Source organism: Coenobita brevimanus, chromosome 25 (assembly GCF_032717465.1).
Source record: "Coenobita brevimanus isolate Jiangsu-jjx chromosome 25, ASM3271746v2, whole genome shotgun sequence".
Taxonomy (NCBI): domain Eukaryota; kingdom Metazoa; phylum Arthropoda; class Malacostraca; order Decapoda; family Coenobitidae; genus Coenobita; species Coenobita brevimanus.
Window position 1 is genome coordinate 26645707 of NC_136978.1, and position 19755 is coordinate 26665461.

At 42.0% G+C, this 19755-nt stretch overlaps 1 protein-coding gene across 1 annotated transcript in view; it reads left to right on the forward strand.

Annotated features, from left to right (window-relative positions):
- The window catches only part of LOC145393796 (protein APCDD1-like), a 204839-nt gene extending 193805 nt beyond the window's left edge, over nt 1-11034 (forward strand). The window contains exons 9-10 of the mRNA XM_080267843.1: nt 9229-9391; nt 10431-11034. Coding sequence (XP_080123969.1) covers nt 9229-9391; nt 10431-11034 — 767 coding nt within the window. The remainder of the gene's footprint in view (nt 1-9228; nt 9392-10430) is intronic.
- Nucleotides 11035-19755: the final 8721 nt, after the last annotated feature.

Consider the following 19755-nt stretch of genomic DNA (forward strand, 5'->3'; position numbering starts at 1 on the left):
GTGTTAATATCTGGCTGTGGTAATCATATTACGGGTTGTCAGGAAGTGTAAAGTGGAGACTTCGTTACCCAACTTCAGAGGTCTCCACAAGTCCTACGGTAACGACGAAGGCTCAACAAACATTCCAGGAGAAAGCTGAAGATATGTGCCAGAAGCATATTTAATTTTAATATTCTAGGACTAATAACTGATTTTTGGCAAATATTTTTTGAGAGTCTGTCGGAGCCCGAATAACCCCACGGCACATGCAAAACATTGGTAAACATGCCCGCGGTGTAAGGGTTAAAGTGGCAATCTCTGGATCAGATCTTTGCATATCAGCTAACTTTGCACTTGCATCAATCTGGGGAGAATCATCAACCTCTGAGTCATTTAACTGGGCGAAAAAGGAATCACCAAGCCCAATATCATCAACAGCATTGCCAGTGCCATTACCATCAATGTTCTCATGACTGGCTTTTGCCGTCATAGCTCCAGTTACAGCACATGCGGGAAACAATTAAGGACATGTATCTTCCAACTTTTTAGTCCTATCCTCACTCAGGGGAGTTTTTGACATGCAGGGAACAGTACTCACCTGTCCTCCCGCCAGGTCATTACCCAAAAGGAAAGTGACCCCTTGTACAGGAAGCTGGTCAATAACACCCACACGCACTGAACCAGTAACTAACTCTGACCGGAGCTTCACCTCAACTAGGGGAACAGATACAAACTCAGCCATACCCTGTAGCAAGACACATTCATTAGGGTCAGCTACATCAACAATCCCCTTCAACATTAGTGACTGTGAAGCTCCTGTGTCTCTAAGTGTAGTGACCTCATTACCACCTTTTCCATCAACTGAAACTAACCCCTTAGAAATAAAGTTAGCAAATAAATGACCTGGGAAGGAGTCACTTTGAGTACTGCTTGGGGGAGGACACTCTGATGGAGTCTTATTACCACTCTCACCTGAACCTGACGGCTGCACTGCTCCAGTCTTACTAGTGTCTAACAATAGCTCTACAGGAGTCTGTCTATCCACCACTGACGGCTCCACTCTGGCCTTATCAACAATATGCACCTGCTGGGGTTGTGTCTGACTACCGCTAACAATATCTGTGGGTGGCTGCTCTTTGTTGGTGTCAAAAGATCCCCAAGAGTTTACCAAAGTAATAGGTTTTACAGAGGGATTTTTCCCTCTTTTTTTCCAGCACCAATCCCCCAAGTGCCCCGTTTTCTGGCAATACTGGCAAAACCTGACACTTTTTCTTGACCCTCTGGCAACACTGTCCTCACTTACTTTCAGAGAACTAACATGCTCTGGGGTTGCAGTGTTCCCACTAGTGTCACTTGACATTAACTTGCCTTTACTAGAAGAAGGGTTCACAAAAACTGGTTGGTTCACTCTCCTACCCTTAACAAATAACTGAGGCTTACGTTCATGTTTATGAATTATACTATAGTTATCTGCTACAACAGCAGCCTCAGCTAGGCTATCTAAATCTTTCTCCACTAGGTATGTAGCCACATCCCTATCTATCTTACCAGTGAAGTTCTCCAAAATCATTAATTCTTTAAGTTTACAGGAATCATCAACTTTCTTAGAATGCAACCATTGATCAAATAAGTCTGTGAGTACTCTAGCATATTCCACATGAGTCTGATCTTTCTGTTTAAAGGTGGATCTAAATTTAAGCCTATATGCCTCTGGCACGAGTTCATATGCTTTGAGAATGGCATCTTGTAAGCAATCATAGTTAGCACTTTGATCAACAGATAAAGAAATATAAGCCTCTCGAACCTTTCCTTTCAAAACACTCTGCAGCAGTACTGTCCAAGAGTCTTTTGGCCACGAGAGACGACCTGCTACCTTTTCAAACATATGAAAATACTTGGTGACATCTTGCTCATTAAAGGGAGGTACAAGCTTAATGTTCCTAGCAACATCAAAAGATTCCTTGGCAGATGAACTACTAGCTCTAGGTAAACCAGGGTGCTTCAGTCTGTATTCGTGATCCATTTCCTTTTGTCTCATTTGAGCCTGTAATTCTGTTTCCCTCATTTTGGCTTGCACTTCAAGTTCCCTCAGCATAATTCTGGCTAACTCAAGTTGCACTTTGTCACCAGTATCATGAGCAGAAAAATCACTAGGGCCAGGTATCTCCGATGCCAAAGGCTCAGGGTCAACACCTTGTGCAGTATCAAATGGCTCAGAACTAGCTATAGAGGACTCACTTTGCTCAAACATAGTGTCCAATATTAAATCAAGTAACTTAGTCTTAGTGACTGAGGCAGGAAATCTCAACTGTAAGGCCTGGGCAAGCAATATGAGCTCGTGTTTTGTGAGTGTTTTCACTCTAGTTGGGAAAGGCTTAGAAACCAAAAATGCTTTCACATCACTTTCACTCATTAGGGCCATGATTACTGATTATAGTTTAGTAAGTAAGAGTAAGCACTGTGTATGTGGCCAAGGTTGCCAATATTACGTCACAGAGGTATCCTGGCAGGAAGTCGCCAAATTGTTGTGGGGGTATATTATGGTGCACTCTTAACCCTTAATTAAGCACCAAAAGGGATAAGATAAAGTTTTGCAAGGAAACTAACTTAACTTTATTGTACACTATAATATACACAACCAAAGAAGAAACTAGGGTTCGTTTTACAAAAGGGAGGATTCATATAGGCCTCAGGATACAAATATAAAACAAGTTATTTCTTACCTAACCAGAATACACTCAGTGGAAGCTAAGTACTCACAAAGCTCGAGGAAACGTGGAGACTTCGAAGGTTAAATCCAGATATAAATCACACACTAGTGTAAATGGAGGAGTGAACCAAAAATGGGAAATGGTACACAAACAGTGTGTTTTGTAATCAAAGTCACGTATTGAGTAGTGTTGGGGAAAAGTGCAACACATTGTGACAAAAGTGTAACGTGACAGTAAATTTAAACGAAATGTGTTCAAATGACAAAATGTGTACAGGGATGTGTGTACAAAATGAGACAAAAATGTGTACAGGGATGTGTGTACAAAAAGAGACAAAATGTGTCTCTTCACATTTTCCTGGAGCTTATAAAGGAGACTTACTCCGCCTTTCTCAGCTAATTAACCCCTAGGCTGTCTTAAAAATAATCTCTGTCTATACAGAAACAATAGAGGCACCTGCTACCAATGAGGGCCTCATACACTCCACACAGAACCAATTGCATGCCATCAAGAACGTGACGAAAGCGCCATTTAGGCTTCTAATTGGCAAACATCCCTACTTTGCTCCTCCCACATTATGTCACACCCACAGTTCAAGGACAAGAGGAACTTTCTGGGTAACTGGTGAAAAAAAACATCTGGTGTGTTATCAGTCCAGTTGACCACTAAGTAAACACAGCTGGGGACTAGGGTCACCCTTTACAGGCAGCAAAACTGATAAGAAAAATGATTTATGTTCTTAATGGCTCGCTTCTGTCTCTCCTTTCATTATCATCTTATCTTCTATTTCACCCATTCGCTACTGGGGTAACTACGCCAGTGACAATATCTATCTATCTATCTATATATACAGTATATATATATGCACGCTAGCAGCAGTACCTGGCATTGCCTGGCCAAAAAGGTGAACATTAATCCTGTTTGTTCTAGTTCAACCTTTCTATTCCAGAAAGACCTTGTACCTCTTATGCTTTTGAATAGGGATTATAAGAGGTCCAGGAACTTTCCATTTCAGCTTTCACAGACTAATGTACAGTATTTGTTTGCACTTGCTTACTGTTACCAACGACTTCAAATACCCCCGACGGGTGACCTCAAATTACCATGGAGGTCAACCTCACATAGCCTTTGTCTGAACTGGAGGTCATGTGAGTCTCCATGCCAAAAATTGGACTGCTGGGTCCAATCATTCGAGAATATGTTACCGGTGGCCTCAAATGATCTCTGATAGGTGATCTCATACGACCTCGGAGTCAATCTTGGAAAACCTATGTTCGATCTGGAGGTCATGTGAGTCTCCAAGCCACAAATTGGGCAGCAGGGGTACCCGGCGTTGCCCGGGCCAAAAAGGCTAACACCTGACCAGTGCTTTCAAATGTCCCAGATCTGAATTTTGACTCCCTTAAAACCATTAATGGGTCTCCCTGAGTCAGAATATATTTGGGTCTGGGGGGTCTCTGGGCCTTGGTTTGGGCGTGATTGAAGGACAAACATACAAACAATGTAGCTCTTATATATATATATATATATATATATATATATATATATATATATATATATATATATATATATATATATATACACATAGCTAACAAACAAGCAACGCAGCTCTTTATATATATATATATATATATATATATATATATATATATATATATATATATATATATATATATATATATATATATATATATATATAAGAGACGCGTTGCTTGTTTGTTAGCTTGTTTGTTTGTTTGTCCTACAATCACGCCCAAAACAAGGGCCAATGACCCTCAGGCCCTAATATATTCTGAATCAGGGTGACCCAACGATAGTTTAAGGTGGGTCAAAATTCAGATCTGAAGCATTTGAGATCACCGGTAGAGTGTTCGCCGTTTTTTGGCCCGGGCAACTCCGGGTACTCCTGCGACCCAATTTTTGGCTTAGAGACACATTAACTCCAGTTCGGATATAGGCTATGTGAGGCTGATCTCATTTGAGGTCACCGGTAACAGTAAACAAGTGCGCACAAATAATATGCGTCAGTCTGAGAAAACTAAAATAGAAAGTTCCTGGGCCTCTTACAATCCCTCTTCAAAAGCATAAGAGGTACTGTACATGGTCTTTCTGGAGTAGAATAAGAGGTACATGGTCTCTCTGGAATAGAAGGAGAGACTGAACTAGAACAAATAGGATTAGTGGTCGTCATGTTGGCTCAGGCAACGAGTATATATATAAATATATATATATATATATATATATATATATATATATATATATATATATATATATATATTGTCTATCTCTCTATCTATCTCTCTATCTGTCTATCTATCGATCTATCTATCTATCTGTCTATATGTGTGTGTGTGTGTGTGTGTGTGTGTTTATATATATATATATATATATATATATATATATATATAACTAGGCTCCTTCCCCCAAGAAGAGGGAGGTAGCCGAGACAGGACGACACACTCCCCATTTACTCATCCATTCAAACACATTCATTCGCATCTTAGCCCCAAAGAGGAGAACGGACAGATCCTCACCGCACCGCACCACACAAGGGTCAACTGCGCAATGCAATCAGTGACATCCGCAGCAGGGCCCGACAGCAGAGCTGGTTTACCCCTGCCACATCATAACAGACTCATCCCCTTACCCACACCTGACCTGAAATAGCTGATCAGACCAAATGCGGGAGAATATCCCCTCAGGGCTGCGTCATCACTTATTCATTCACAATTTCTCTCCATTTATTTCTGTCATGCACAGCCACTCTTCCTTGCTCAACAGACATCCCTCTCGCATCCAGCACTCTCTTCACACTGTCCATCCATCCTATTCGTGGTCTTCCTCTCAGCCTTACACCTCTCACATCAGATCTAGTTATCTTTTTCACTAATCGCTCATTATCCATTCTCTACATATGCCCAAACCATCGCAACACCCTCTGCTCAACTCTACCAGCCATCTCCCGAACAACTCCAGTTCTCCTTCGCACTTCATCATTCCGCACTCGATCCATACGCGTCACTCCACACATACTCCTCAGAGACCTCATCTCCATTACATTCAAACTTTTCCTCTCTGCTACACCCATATTCCATGTTTCAGCCCCATATAGTGCAGTCGGTACCACAACACCCTCATACAGCCTTCTCTTTACTTCCATTCTAAGCGAACGACATCTAAACACTTTTTTCATTCCTCCCATCACCTTTCCTACTTCATTTATTCTAAACTTCACTTCTGCATCTATTCTTCCATCCACAGCAACATGTGACCCTAGATATTTATAACACTCTACCTCCCCAAGCAACTCGCCATTCAAAACTATATTCATCCCCCTACCATCTACCAACCTAGTACATATATATATATATATATATATATATATATATATATATATATATATATATATATATATATATATATATATATATATATATATATATATATATATATCTATTGCCAGACGCCTCAGTCCCGTTTGGGGTGGCCACAAACAAATCGCCTCCAAGTCGCTCTGTCCCCCGCCATTGCACTCCCCTGCGCCCGACTCACATCCCCCTCTCGCATATACCTCTCCACCCCATCCCTCCCTCTCATCCTCGGCCTCCCCCTCCTCTTTCCCCCCCACCTCACTCACATACACTCTCTTCGTCAGTCTTTCACCCTCCATCCTCTCCACATGGCCAAACCACCTCAGTATGTTCCTCATAACGCTTCCTATCACATCCACATCAACACCACAACGCTCCTTTATATCCTCATTCGTCAGCCTGTCTCTCCATGTGACTCCACAGGCTCCTCTTAAATAACTCATTTCCACTGCTCTCACTCTTGACTTGTGTCCTTCCAACAACGTCCAAGCTTCACTTCCGTACGTTAGAGTTGGTATCACAATACTGTCATGTAGTAACTTTTTCACTTCCATGCTCACTTCCCTGTTTCTTATCACTGCTTTCAAAGAACCAGCAACCTTTCTTCCCTGCTGTACCCTTTCAAGCACTTCACCCTCCAAACCTCCATCCTTACTCATCACACTACCCAAGTACTTAAATGTACTCACATTTTCCAATTCCTCACCATCCAACCTCGCTGTACATTCACTGACTTCACCTCTCTCAAAGACCATCACTTTACTCTTCCCTACATTCACCTTTAGATTCCGTTTCTTACACACTCTCCCAAACTCATCCACCAAGCCTTGCAGCTCCTCTTCGTCTTCACTCAACAACACAGTATCATCTGCAAACAACAGCACAGGGAGTTTCCAAACACTATATATATATATATATATATATATATATATATATATATATATATATATATATATATATATATATATATATATACCGGTATGTGTGTGTGTGTGTGTGTGTGTGTGTGTGTGTGTGTGTGTGTGTGTGTGTGTGGTCAAGTAAGCAACAATGCGTACCGGACAACAAACCCACAACTCCATTATACCCAACACCACATCGCTCCGGGTATAGACACGAGGCTTTTGTCATACTTGGTTCCCTTTCAACCATATTCTCTCTCTCTCTCTCTCTCTCTCTCTCTCTCTCTCTCTCTCTCTCTCTCTCTCTCTCTCTCTCTCTCTCTCTCTCTCTCTCTCTCTCTCTCTCTCTCTCTCTCTCTCTCTCTCTCTCTCTCTCATATTTTTATTTCATTTACTGTATTTTAAATTCTCCCATATTTCTTCCTCTTCTCTCCTCTCGTCCTCCTCTTTCCCCTTCCCCCTGCCTCCTTTCCATTCCTCTTCCATTCTTCCCTACCCTCTTTCCTCTCCTCCTTTTTCTCCTCCTCATTTCCTTCCTTCCCTCTCTCTCCTGCCTCTTCTTTTCTAGCTACAGTATTCATTCTTCCCTTTTTGTCCTCCTCTTCCTCTTCTTCCTTCCCTACCTTCCTCTTCCCTTACCCCTTCCTTCTCTCACTCATTCTCCCTTTTCCTTCTTCTTGTCCATTCCCTCTTACCCAACCATTCTTGCATTCCTTCTTCTCCCCCTCCCTCCCTTCCTTTCCTTTGTCCTCCCCTACTCCCTCTCCTCCCTCTTTCCTTTCCTCCTCCCTCTTTTTCGCCTCCCATTCAGCAGCTGTCAAAACCCACCCCACCCCACCCCATCCCACCCCACCCCCTCAGTACCCTCTGTTCGTTGTCATCTGCTTTAAATACATGAGGTTATGGGAGGGGGTGGCCGCCTCCCTTTTGTGAACCCGTGTTTAACTTGAAAAACACAGACAGGCAGCTCCAGGCCGTTTTCTGGTCGGTTTCATACATCTTTTTCCCAAGCGATTTATTTGGCTTATTGCTCCATACTATCCTACTCTGTATAACACTAACTCCCATACACCTTTTTCCCAAGCGATTTATTTGGCTTATTGCTCCATACTATCCTACTCTGTATAACATTACTCCTTCCAATAGCGCGATCCAATGCATATAAAAATGTTACAAAAGAATATTGATCACCAATATCTAAAAGTGAATCGCCAAGGAACAGGTGTTAGGGAGCTTCCCTACCCTACAAAATTACGGGTCCCAGTCTCCATCACGCCCGCCATGCTCCAAAACAGAAGTGATTCTGTTGATATTTTAACGTCTGCCAAAGGCCCGTTTTCCCGTTATCACAGGCCTTCAGTAAGGCGAGGCGATGTGGTTTGTGTGTGTGTGTGTGTGTGTGTGTGTGTGTGTGTGTGTGTGTGTGTGTGTGTGTGTGTGTTCCCAATATATCTCGAAAAGCTGAGGACGAATTTTGACCAAATCTTTAGGAAATAGCAACTATGTGGATATGCAGAGGTCTGTTTCTTTTAGTGAGGGTTTGATCAAAGACGATCGAATGCCGCTGCCATATACTTTTTAAAATGGATTGGCGTCGGGGGAAAAACTGCGACTGAATTCCGTAGAGGTTTGTGAATTTTCTTCAAGTCGGATTTGTGAGTAACTGGTACCATATCTTACAAAATATTTTGGCGGGCGATTAGCATTCGGCCCCGGAATGTTTGTGTTTCACTGGTTAAGGAAGCTCCCTAACACCTCTTACTAAGCAATTTATTTTGCCTGTTACACCTTACTCACCTCTTCTGTGTTGCTTGTTATGCTAATATAGCCATACTGTGCATAAATGACGTGCAGAATTATACTATATATTCATATATAAATAGCTGAGGAAGAGGTGTCAGGGAGGCTCCTTACCCGACAAGAATGCAGTTCCAGTAATCAGTGGTTGTGGAGCAACATTCACCAATGACATTATGAGTGAATCACATGGGAGGCCATTTTCGTTCATAAGGCCATCAGCATTGGCAGCATCGTAACCGTTCAGAATTGAACCCATATTAATGCAGAAATATTTACTCAGAAGCAGCCCAAGATCACCTCCTAAAATTAGTACAAATCCTGAGACACCATATATATATATATATATATATATATATTAATGTGTGTGTGTGTGTGTGTGTAATGAGTGGTTAATACTTTACCCATTAACGAAGCTACGTTTTTTCAGTTCAGTGTATAAGCCTACTCTTTCATACCGACAGAAAGAAGAATGCAGTGTGTGTGGAGTAGTAAGGGGAAGCAGCCAACGCATTCCTCCACTCCTGCACCCAAAGCCCTCCCTTCCCCTGCTCCTAGTGGGGACGTGGGCCTCGCAACGATGTGAAACCAGACCCTATGGAATGTTTCTCACTAGGCTGCTTGTTTTTAGGTAAGCAAAATGACAGGGATAGACAGATGGATGGATGGATGGATGGATACACAGATGAACATATTGATTGACAGAGATGAGAAGACAGACAGACTGACATACACAAAAGTTAATTGATTGTCTGACCGATTGATAGCAAAAAAAATAATAATAATAATAATAATAAAAAATAAAATAAAATAAAATTCTTTCTCTTTATCTGCATCTATTTATCTGTTTGTTCGTCCCTCTAGACATACAGATAGAATGACACAAAAATAGACAGATACAGAGAGATTGTGTTAGTGCCTGACTGAATGACTACAAAAAAAAAGACGAAGATTCTCTCTCTCTCTCTCTCTCTCTCTCTCTCTCTCTCTCTCTCTCTCTCTCTCTCTCTCTTTCTTGGAATGTTTTCTTATTCGTTTTCTCGTCTTTAGATGACCAACAGACAAGGGAGGCGCCCCTTGGTGAGAATTACGGCAGGGATGATGATGATGATGAAGACACTAATAACAATATATGGTCCCCCCTATGCCTGTTCCAGTGATGATGCTGATGCTGATGCTGATGATGATGATGAAGATGATACATGGCATTTCCTTCTGCCTCTGTATTATGTAATGGTGGTGGTGGTGATGATGATGATGATGATGATGATGATGGTGATGATATATGGCACTTCCTTCTACCTCTGTATTATGTAATGGTGGTGGTGGTGGTGATGATGATGATGATGATGATGATGGTGATATATGTCATTTCCTTCTACCTCTGTATTATGTAATGGTGGTGGTGGTGGTGATGATGATGATGATGATGATGGTGATATATGTCATTTCCTTCTACCTCTGTATTATGTAATGGTGGTGGTGGTGGTGATGATGATGATGATGATGGTGATATATGTCATTTCCTTCTACCTCTGTATTATGTAATGGTGGTGGTGGTGGTGATGATGATGATGATGATGATGATGGTGATGATTGTATATGGCACTTCCTTCTACCTCTGTATTATGTAATGGTGATGGTGATGATGATATTTTTTACAGACACAGCAATGAGTGGAGCCAAACTCTTCACTACTACCACGATCCCGACTGCTCTCGCCCCTCCTTCACTCTGCACGCAAGCGGTACTCATTCTCCCTCTGCGCAGCACATTCAACGCACGCAACCTGTGGATGCCCAGGCACATGATTTCAATGTTACACGCCTTCTCTTGACGCCAGAGGATGCCTACTTAACCACCGCGTTGAATTTCTACAATGTTAAGGAATGTGGGGTGCGTGGAAAATGGATAGTAAATAAACCCCAAGATGTAACGCCTACAGGTGGCTGTAGCGTTGTAGGGGTGAGAGTACCCGTAGTTGAACGCGAAATCATACGAACTGGCGTGGATGAGGGTGGAATAGTCTGGTTACAGCTTGGACAGACGCCTACTGATACAAGGCTCATTAGCGGTTCCCACAGACCTTCCAGCTGGGGACCTCATCTACAAGCCTGTCTTCTTGACCGCCCACGAAACTCCGTTCAAAGTAATCATCTCAGGCCTTTGGTAGGCGCCCATACAGCTTCAGCCGCCCACAGTCCACTAGTGGCCGCCCGTATATCCACCCAGATCGCCATAATCCTAGTAGTATTCCTGTACCTGGGAGCCTGAGGGTTTCTGGTTAGGTTACCCCTTCAAAGAGGAATTGTTCATCAGAGAAAACGAAGAATTTAAGCGGTGCAAGGATGTTTTCTCCTCCTGGAACAAACCAACTATCTCAACCTGAACACTAAATCATGGTTGCATGAAATTCGATAAGCCTCAGTTTTGATGTGGGAATGAGTCTCCTTAGTCAGTATTCAAATCGACCCTCCAATCTGATCACACTTGACCATCAACAGGCAGAAAGGGCTTATGGGTCTTAGTCATGGTCATGGTCATTCACCGAGTCGGCACCGAATTGGCCCTTTAGTTGATTCACTGTTCGCTGACAAATTGGAGAAAAAAACACCGATGTGGGACTTGGTATGTATTGACGTTTCGCCTCATGGCTTCCTCAGAATACAATTGCTGAAAATACATCACATTCCCTGTATATACAGTATAGCAGAGGGCAGAGGGCTGGGGGTGGTAGGAGGCAGGTGGGGTAAGGAAGGTGAGGTACCAGGGGGGAGGAATTACAGATCACGGTACAAGGACGGAAAAAAAATAAAGAAACAAGGGACAGGTGAAATGGGAAGTCCTTGGGGAAAGGGAAGGAATGTTGGATAAGGAAATAAAGGTCACTGGGGGAAAGGGATTGCCGATCCCAGCACAGGTGTGTGTGTGTGTGTGTGTGTGTGTGTGTGTGTGTGTGTGTGTGTGTGTGTGTGTGTGTGTGTGTGTGTGTGTGTGTGTGTGTGCGCGAGCAAGTGTTGCATAGGTGAAGAGAGGGGATGGGGATGGATGGGAAGGAAGGAGGGGTGATGTTTTGAGTTTAGGAAGGGGGGGGGGGTGAGGAAGATTTCCTGAAGACAATATATTTGGCCACAGAATTCGAAAGGCGATAAGATCCGTTGTTCTGTTCATTGGTACTGGAACATACTATAACAGCTGCCTCAGAATATTTGCGTCTTATTAAGATTGCTTTCTTGCAAAGAAATGTTTGCATTGTCCAATTTCATTACATGACCTGAATTAATCTGTGAGCTACACATGCGTTGTTGGTGTTGTACCGGCTCATTGCATATTTGTGTTCTTTTTTCTCTTCCAAATCACGCCCTGTTTCACCTGTGTAGACCTTATCACATACTGCACATGGAATGGAGTAAACACCTCTCTCGCCTTGGTTGCTGCTTTGTACAGTAACTTGCGTCTAACCAGATCACCCTCTATCTGAGATGTCTGAAAAGTTACCTCAGGTCCTGAATTTCTTAAAAACCGTGCAATGTTGTTGCTCGTATTGTTATTTGGCAGGATTACGCCTGTCATTAACAGGGTTCTACTTCAGAGCCTTGAGGATTTGCAGTGAAGATCATTTGAAAGAGGAAATCCAGTACATAGACAGCACATTTTCTGAACTGAAGTATCCAAAACGACATGTTATCCAGTGCCATAAACATGCCAGGGCCGTCAGGGAATGGGCAACGGCTGCGAAATCCAGTGATGTGATACACATAATCTTACCCAATAACAATACGAGCAACAACATTGCACGGTTTTTAAGAAATTCAGGAACTGAGGTAGCTTTTAAGACATCTCAGTGGGTGATCTGGTTAGACACAAGGTACTGTACAAACCAGCAACCAAGGCGAGAGAGGTGTTTACTCCATTCCATGTGCAGTATGTGATAAGGTCTACACAGGTGAAACAGGGCGTGATTTGGAAGAGAAACAAGAACACAAATATGCAATAAGCCGGTACAACACCAACAACGCATGTGTAGCTTACAGATTAATTCAGGTCATGTAATGAAATTGGACAATGCAAACATTTTTTTGTAAGGAAACAGTCTTAATAAGACGCATATGTTCTGAGGCAGCTGTTATAGTATGTTCCAGTACCAATGAACAGAACAACGGATCTTATCGCCTTTCGAATTCTGTGGCCAAATATATTGTCTTCAGGAAATCTTCCTCACCGCCCCCCCCCCTCCTAAACTCAAAACGTCACCCCTCCTTCCTTCCCATCCATCCCCATCCCCTCTCTTCACCTAACTTCTTACCCACTTATACAACACTTGCGCTCGCGCGCGCACGCACGCACGCACGCACACACACACACACACACACACACACACACACACACACACACACACACACACACACACACACACACACACACACACCTGTGCTGGGATTGGCAATCCCTTTTCCCCGGTGACCTATATTTCCTTACCCAACATTCCAGGACTTCCCACTTTACCTGTCCCTTGTTTCTTTACTTTCTCTCCATCCTTGTGCCGTGATCTGCAATCCCTCCCCCCTGGTACCTCACCTTCCTTACCCCACCTGCCCCTCTACCACCCCCAGCCAATTCCTCACCCCCCACTCACACCCCCACTGCCTCCTGCTATATATACAGGGAATGTGGTGTATTTTCAGCACTTGTATTCTGAGGGAGCCATGAGGCGAAACGTCATACACACAAGTCCCACATCGGTGGCACTTTAGTTGCAAAATATTATAATTTTTATCACCGTAAATGTTCACACACCCCTAATTATCTGAAATCGGATCAAAATTGTTTCTATAATTTAACTGTTGATTTAAAAAATCAGGATTCAGAGAGGAAACAAGCTAAAGTTAGTGGAAGTGTTAAATGTTTAGCTCGAGAACTCGCCATGACAGACCTGCAGTTTGTATAAATAATGATTTAACATGCCAGTACATTTATTTGCATTATAAACCGATATTTATGCAAAGTATAAGTCTTTCAAGGTGCGTTGGTGATCCAAAGGGGAAATATCCGCTAATTTCAGCACGTTCTCGCTCCGAATCTGATTAATTATTAATAGTTAAGTTGGGACACTTTTCAAACCGGATTTCAGATAAACAGGTGTGTATTAAACAATATGGGGACAAAAATAATAAATTCCTATTTAAAATGCCGATTCGGTGCCAATTCGGTAACTGACCTCCGATTCAGTACTTCGTCGCACCGCTTTACCTGTATGCCACAAATCCGTATAAGCAAAAACATTTGTCTATATCGTCATCAGCCTCTGTGCGTATGAAATCCACTGCAGAAATGTGTGTGCCAAAATGAACCATTCCACATGCCTGCGAAGTATGAATGGGAGGGAGTGTCTGTAGGAAGAATTTATTTGTGTTACATAAGAACATAAGAACATAAGAAGAGAGGATAACTGCAGTAGGCCGGTTGGCCCATGCTAGGCAGCTCCTAGAAGAGTAACTGAACTACTAGAATGAGATAAGGATAGCAAAGAAGAAGGCTCTCCCCCGCCCTCCAAACCCTCCAACCGAAGCCGGCAGGAAAAAGTCAGAAAGAACACCACGCCGTATAGAAAAACTGGCGTGGACATTTTACAGGAAAGTGTGAAAGGAGAATAGAGACTATCATAGTGTAACCTGAAAAGGAAAATTTATGAATTAGTATTCCATCCATCCATCCATCGCCAGACGCCATGTATCCCAAACGGGGTGGCCGAGGGCTTAGAGTTAATTGTTTTACAGGGAGGGGCACTAATCCTCCACCAACCCCACTTGACACGTAGGGAGTTATGCCAACAGCATCTGGTGTTCCCAGGCGGTCACCCATCCAAGTACTAACCAGACCCAACGTTGCTTATAAGATTTTCTTTTTTCTATATCCACCCCTTATTTGTCATATGCTTATCTAGCCTATGCTTGAAACTCTCAATGGAAGAGGCAGCAACTGCTTTACTAGGTAGCTTATTCCATTCGTCTACTACTCTATTACCAAACCAATTTCTACCTATTTCCTTACTGAAACGGAATTTTTCTAGTTTGAAACCATTATTTCTAGTTCTATCCTGTATGCTCACTTTAAGTACCTTGCTAATATCTCCCTTATTTATACCCTTCATCCACTTAAACACCTCAATTAAGTCTCCCCTTACTCTACGCCTCTCTAGCGAATGCAGACTTAGTCTTTTCAGTCTGTCTTCATATGACAGGTTCCGGACGTCATGTATCATTTTTGTCATTCTTCTCTGTACATTTTCTAACGAATTAATATCCATTCTATAGTAAGGACACCAAAATTGTACTGCGTAGTCTAAATGTGGCCTTACTAATGCTAGATAAAGTTTCAGTATTACTTTAGATGATCTATTGCTCACGCTTCTCGAAATAAATCCTAGGACCCTATTTGCTTTATTTCTCGCATTAATACACTGTTGCCTTGGTTTAAGGTCGTTACTAATCATAACTCCTAGATCTCTCTCGCATTCCGATTTGCTAATTTCTTTGTTATCTAAGCTGTATTTAGTATCTCCAATGGTCTTGCCTACGTTAAGTACTTTACATTTTTCAACGTTAAATTCCATTTGCCAAGTTTTAGACCATTTGGACAATGTATCGAGGTCTTTTTGTAAGTTATGGCAATCGTCAGTCGAGTTAATGATACGCCCTATTTTTGTATCGTCGGCAAATTTGCTGATGCTGCTATTGACTCCTAAATCTAGATCATTTATATATATATGATAAATAATAAGGGACCGAGTCCTGAACCCTGTGGTACACCGCTAGTTACTAATCCCCAGTCCGACTTAGTTCCATTTATTAATACTCTCTGCTTTCGTCCTTTCAGCCAGGATTCTATCCATTTTAAGATATCGCCGTCTATACCGTGTGCTCGAACCTTTCTAACTAACCTTTCGTGTGGGACCCTATCAAAAGCTTTACTAAAGTCCAGATAAATAACATCGTAAGCTTTATCGCTATCTACTGCCTCATAGACCTCCGAGTAGAATGACAACAAGTTTGTGAGGCATGATCGTCCTTGCCTGAATCTGTGCTGACTTTCGTTTATAAGATTAAATCTTTCTAAGTGTTCTCTAATCTTATTTGCCAAAATTGACTCCAACATTTTTCCTACTATTGACGTTAGACTTATCGGACGATAATTCGACGCAGCTGATTTATCACCCTTTTGAAAGATGGGCACTACGTTTGCGGTCTTCCACGCCTCGGGAACTTCTCCTGAAATTAAAGAGTCATTAAATAATGTTAAAAGTGGCTGACATAATTCTTCTTTGGTTTCTTTTATAATTTTTGCATATATATCGTCCGGACCTGGCGATTTTTGAGATTTTAACTTATTAATTTCTTTCAATACTTCCTCCTTACTAATGGTTATTTTACTAAGAATATTTTCCGTATTCTCATCGTAAATATTTGCTGCTTGAGAGACCAGGTCTAGATTTTCCTTGGTGAATACTGATATGAGATAATTATTTAGGATGGAGCACATTTCTTTATCTTCACTGGTAATGTCACCTGATTCTGTTCTGAGTGGTCCTATCCTATCTTTATTTTTCGTACGGTACATTTGATAAAAACCCTTGGGGTTTTCTTTTGATTCACTAGCAACCTTAATTTCATAACTTCTCTTTGCTTTTCTTATCTCCCTCTTTAGTTCTCTATTTAAAATTGTGTACCGGTTACGTAAGTGTTCCTCTCCACGTTTTATTTTTCTATATATTCCTTTCCTTTGGCCTATGAGAGATTTTAATCTGTTATTTAACCATCTTGGTTCTGAATTATTCGTTCTAAACGGTTTTGAAGGGATATATCTATCTTGGCCTCCATGTATTATATTTACTAACTCGTTATATTTCTCACTGGTCGAACGTCTGCTTCGTACTGAACCTGAGTTAATCCTCGTCACCTGGACTACACTCCTATCTATGACCTCACCCTCCACAGACACCTGGAGCACATTCCCACGTGTTTCCTGCCCCTCACCTATGACTTGGGGTTCCCCACTGACCTGGCATTCCCTAAAATAGCTATTCTCTCTACGGAATACCGTTCTAAAATAAGTTCTTAAGCCATCGAAATCTCCTAGACGAAAATTAGGAACAGTGGAAGTGTTTTCAGTGGAACAGACATCCCAAATAAATCTGAACTTAATTTCTTCATGATTGCTATTACCAAGTCGTCCACCAACCTCTATGTCACTAATGACATTTTCTTTAGTAGCTAAACTCAAATCTAGTGTATTATTACCTCTGTTGGGCTCCCTGATATACTGATAAAGGAAATTATCCTGTACTACCTCTAGAAATTCCTCTGCCTCTGCATCCCCTGTCTGATTTCTCCAATCAATCCTTGGCAGATTAAGGTCCCCTACTATTACTACTAAGCTGGACTGTGACGCTTTCCTAATTTCCTCCTAGAGGTATTTACTATCTGCTCTACTTAATTTTGGAGATCTGTAAATAGCTCCTAAAACTAATTTCTCCCTATTGTTACTAATTTCAACTCAGACACTTTCTGTGTCCCTATTTACTTTCATGTCTGCTTTATTGTAACAGTTTAATGAATCTTTTACATAAATAGTTACCCCGCCCCCCTTTCTTCCCAGACGGTTTGACACAAAAATATTATAGCCCTTTATCTGATATTCTGCTAAAAATTCTCGAGTGTCTGTATTCATCCAAGTTTCACTAATAATGGCAATGTCTATTTTCTCTGTACAAATTAAAGCCCTCAGTTCATCCATTTTATTACTGGCTACACCCCTGTAAAACCACAATCTATAACTGCTAGTTGATCTGGTGTTGGGAAGACCACCTGGTGAAGAGCTACCTACACACACCTCCTGCTATGTGAAGCATCTTCAGAAAAGACTGGCTGAGATATATCAAGTTCAAGAAGCTCTAAAGTTTCCAGGTGAAGTTAAGAGGTGCATGTATGATGCCAGGGCATGTGAGATGAGCTTTAAGGATGATGACAAAGTTTGGCTATGCAATCCTTAACAGAAGAAGGGACAGTCACCGAAGCTGCAAAGCCAGTGGGATGTCCCCTATGCTGTGATGGACTGCCTGTCAGACATAACGTACCGGATTCAGGGAGGCAGGAAGTCTCGCCCAAAGGTGGTACACAGGAATTGTCTGTGGGCCAGGACATTACAGCTGGGATGTCTTCAAGGAATCGTGCTCATTCACAGCAGATGACGTTGAGAAGGACCGTGGACCTGAAGCACAAGAGGATGGTGACGGTGTCCCTAAGGAAGAAGTGAATCAGGATGAGGACTAAGTCATTCCAGGAGGAGTGGACTGTGTGGGGGAGCAGGGATGTCATCAGGAGTGTCATAAAACACCTGATAAGTAGAAAGGACTATTTTGTGTGTGTTTAAATGTTTAGTTTTGATTAAGGATTATGGTTGTAAATACCGTGTAGTTTTGTCGGGATGACAAAAGAACTAGGGGGGGGGGTGTAGTATGAGGAAGCAGGAGAGCTATCTCGTTTGTACTGGAAAATTCCCAGTGGTTCGTGCCTTTTCAGTTGCTAGCGAGAGTTTCCAGGTAGCCTGCTGTTGTGAGCGAGGGTATTTTGTAAAGTTATGCATTAATTTTATTTTTTTCTTTAATGTTTTACCTAGATGATTGTCAAATTATGTAATTTAATTTATGCTTGTATAATAAAGCATTTAGAGTGCTACATAGTGTATAAAAGCTCTGAAATATTTTGGATGTCTGCGACATAGAAAATTTATGTTGCTAGGCATGCGTCCTAGAACATTCGAGTAGCAAGGAAAGTTATAAATGGATGGGGGAGAGAATACAGGAGTCAGTTTGACTGTGACATTGTTAAGTTAGTTTAGCTCCGTTACTTGTGAAAAAAGTGGAGTTTAGTAAGGAAGCATACAGTGTAATTACTTGGAAAATAAAGACTACGAATGTGAGAAGTCTATGTTATTATGACGCCTGCATTGATCTTGGTTACATTGAAAGGCTGACCCTACGAAGAATGATTCACTGGGCGACGTTCTTCCTATTTTAAGCTACTGCTGTTGGAGCCTGTGGCAGTGTGGGACGTGGATGTAACAATATGTTCGTAGGTGATGTGGAAGGCCAGTGAAGTCTTAGTTATTCAAATCACATTGATCTCTCTCCAAAACTGGAATCAAACATGCATTTATGGACATACAATAGGTCACTCCCCTGGCCGTTTACCCACCACCTTCCCTCAAATGACCTTAAGATAATCTGATGATAGTTCTCCTACTTTTGTTGTTTTCCTGTTTCCGGATCCTACCTAGTTATTGTGTCCAAATAAGATGATGATGATGATGATGGTGATGAGAAGGAGAAAGATGAAGAGGTACAGGAGAAGGAGGAGAAGAAGGAGGAAAAAACTAATAGTAAGGATCATCATCAACAGCAGCAGCACCATCCAGAGCTTTTTTCCCAGATAAGGTTCAGAGAGCAAGCAAAAACCTGACAGGAGAAAATTATCAAAATTCTCTCCCAATGAATGGACCACACTCTCATTTACTTAACATTCAGTCCCCAGGAATCCTGACTCTACCTCACAGGAATACACGTAATAACCCCCACCTCCCTCAACACACACCTGACACACCAGAAATACCCCCTCAGCACACCCCAGACACACCACCAATACCCCCTCAATACACCACAGACACACCACAAATACCCCCTCACACCCCAGACACACCAGCAATAATCCACTGTGTAAGAATTTGTTTATAAAATTTTTTGGTCTTATCAGACTCAGTTTTCCACGCTGATTCCAATGATGTTTGTTTTGTTTGTCTATCTATTTCTTTTTTCCAACAAATGGCCATTGTTTATTTCCAGTCTTGTTACTGCGCGACATTGTAATGGCTGATGACGTATCACTTACCACGTCACACGCACGCACACACACACACACACATATACACACACACACACAC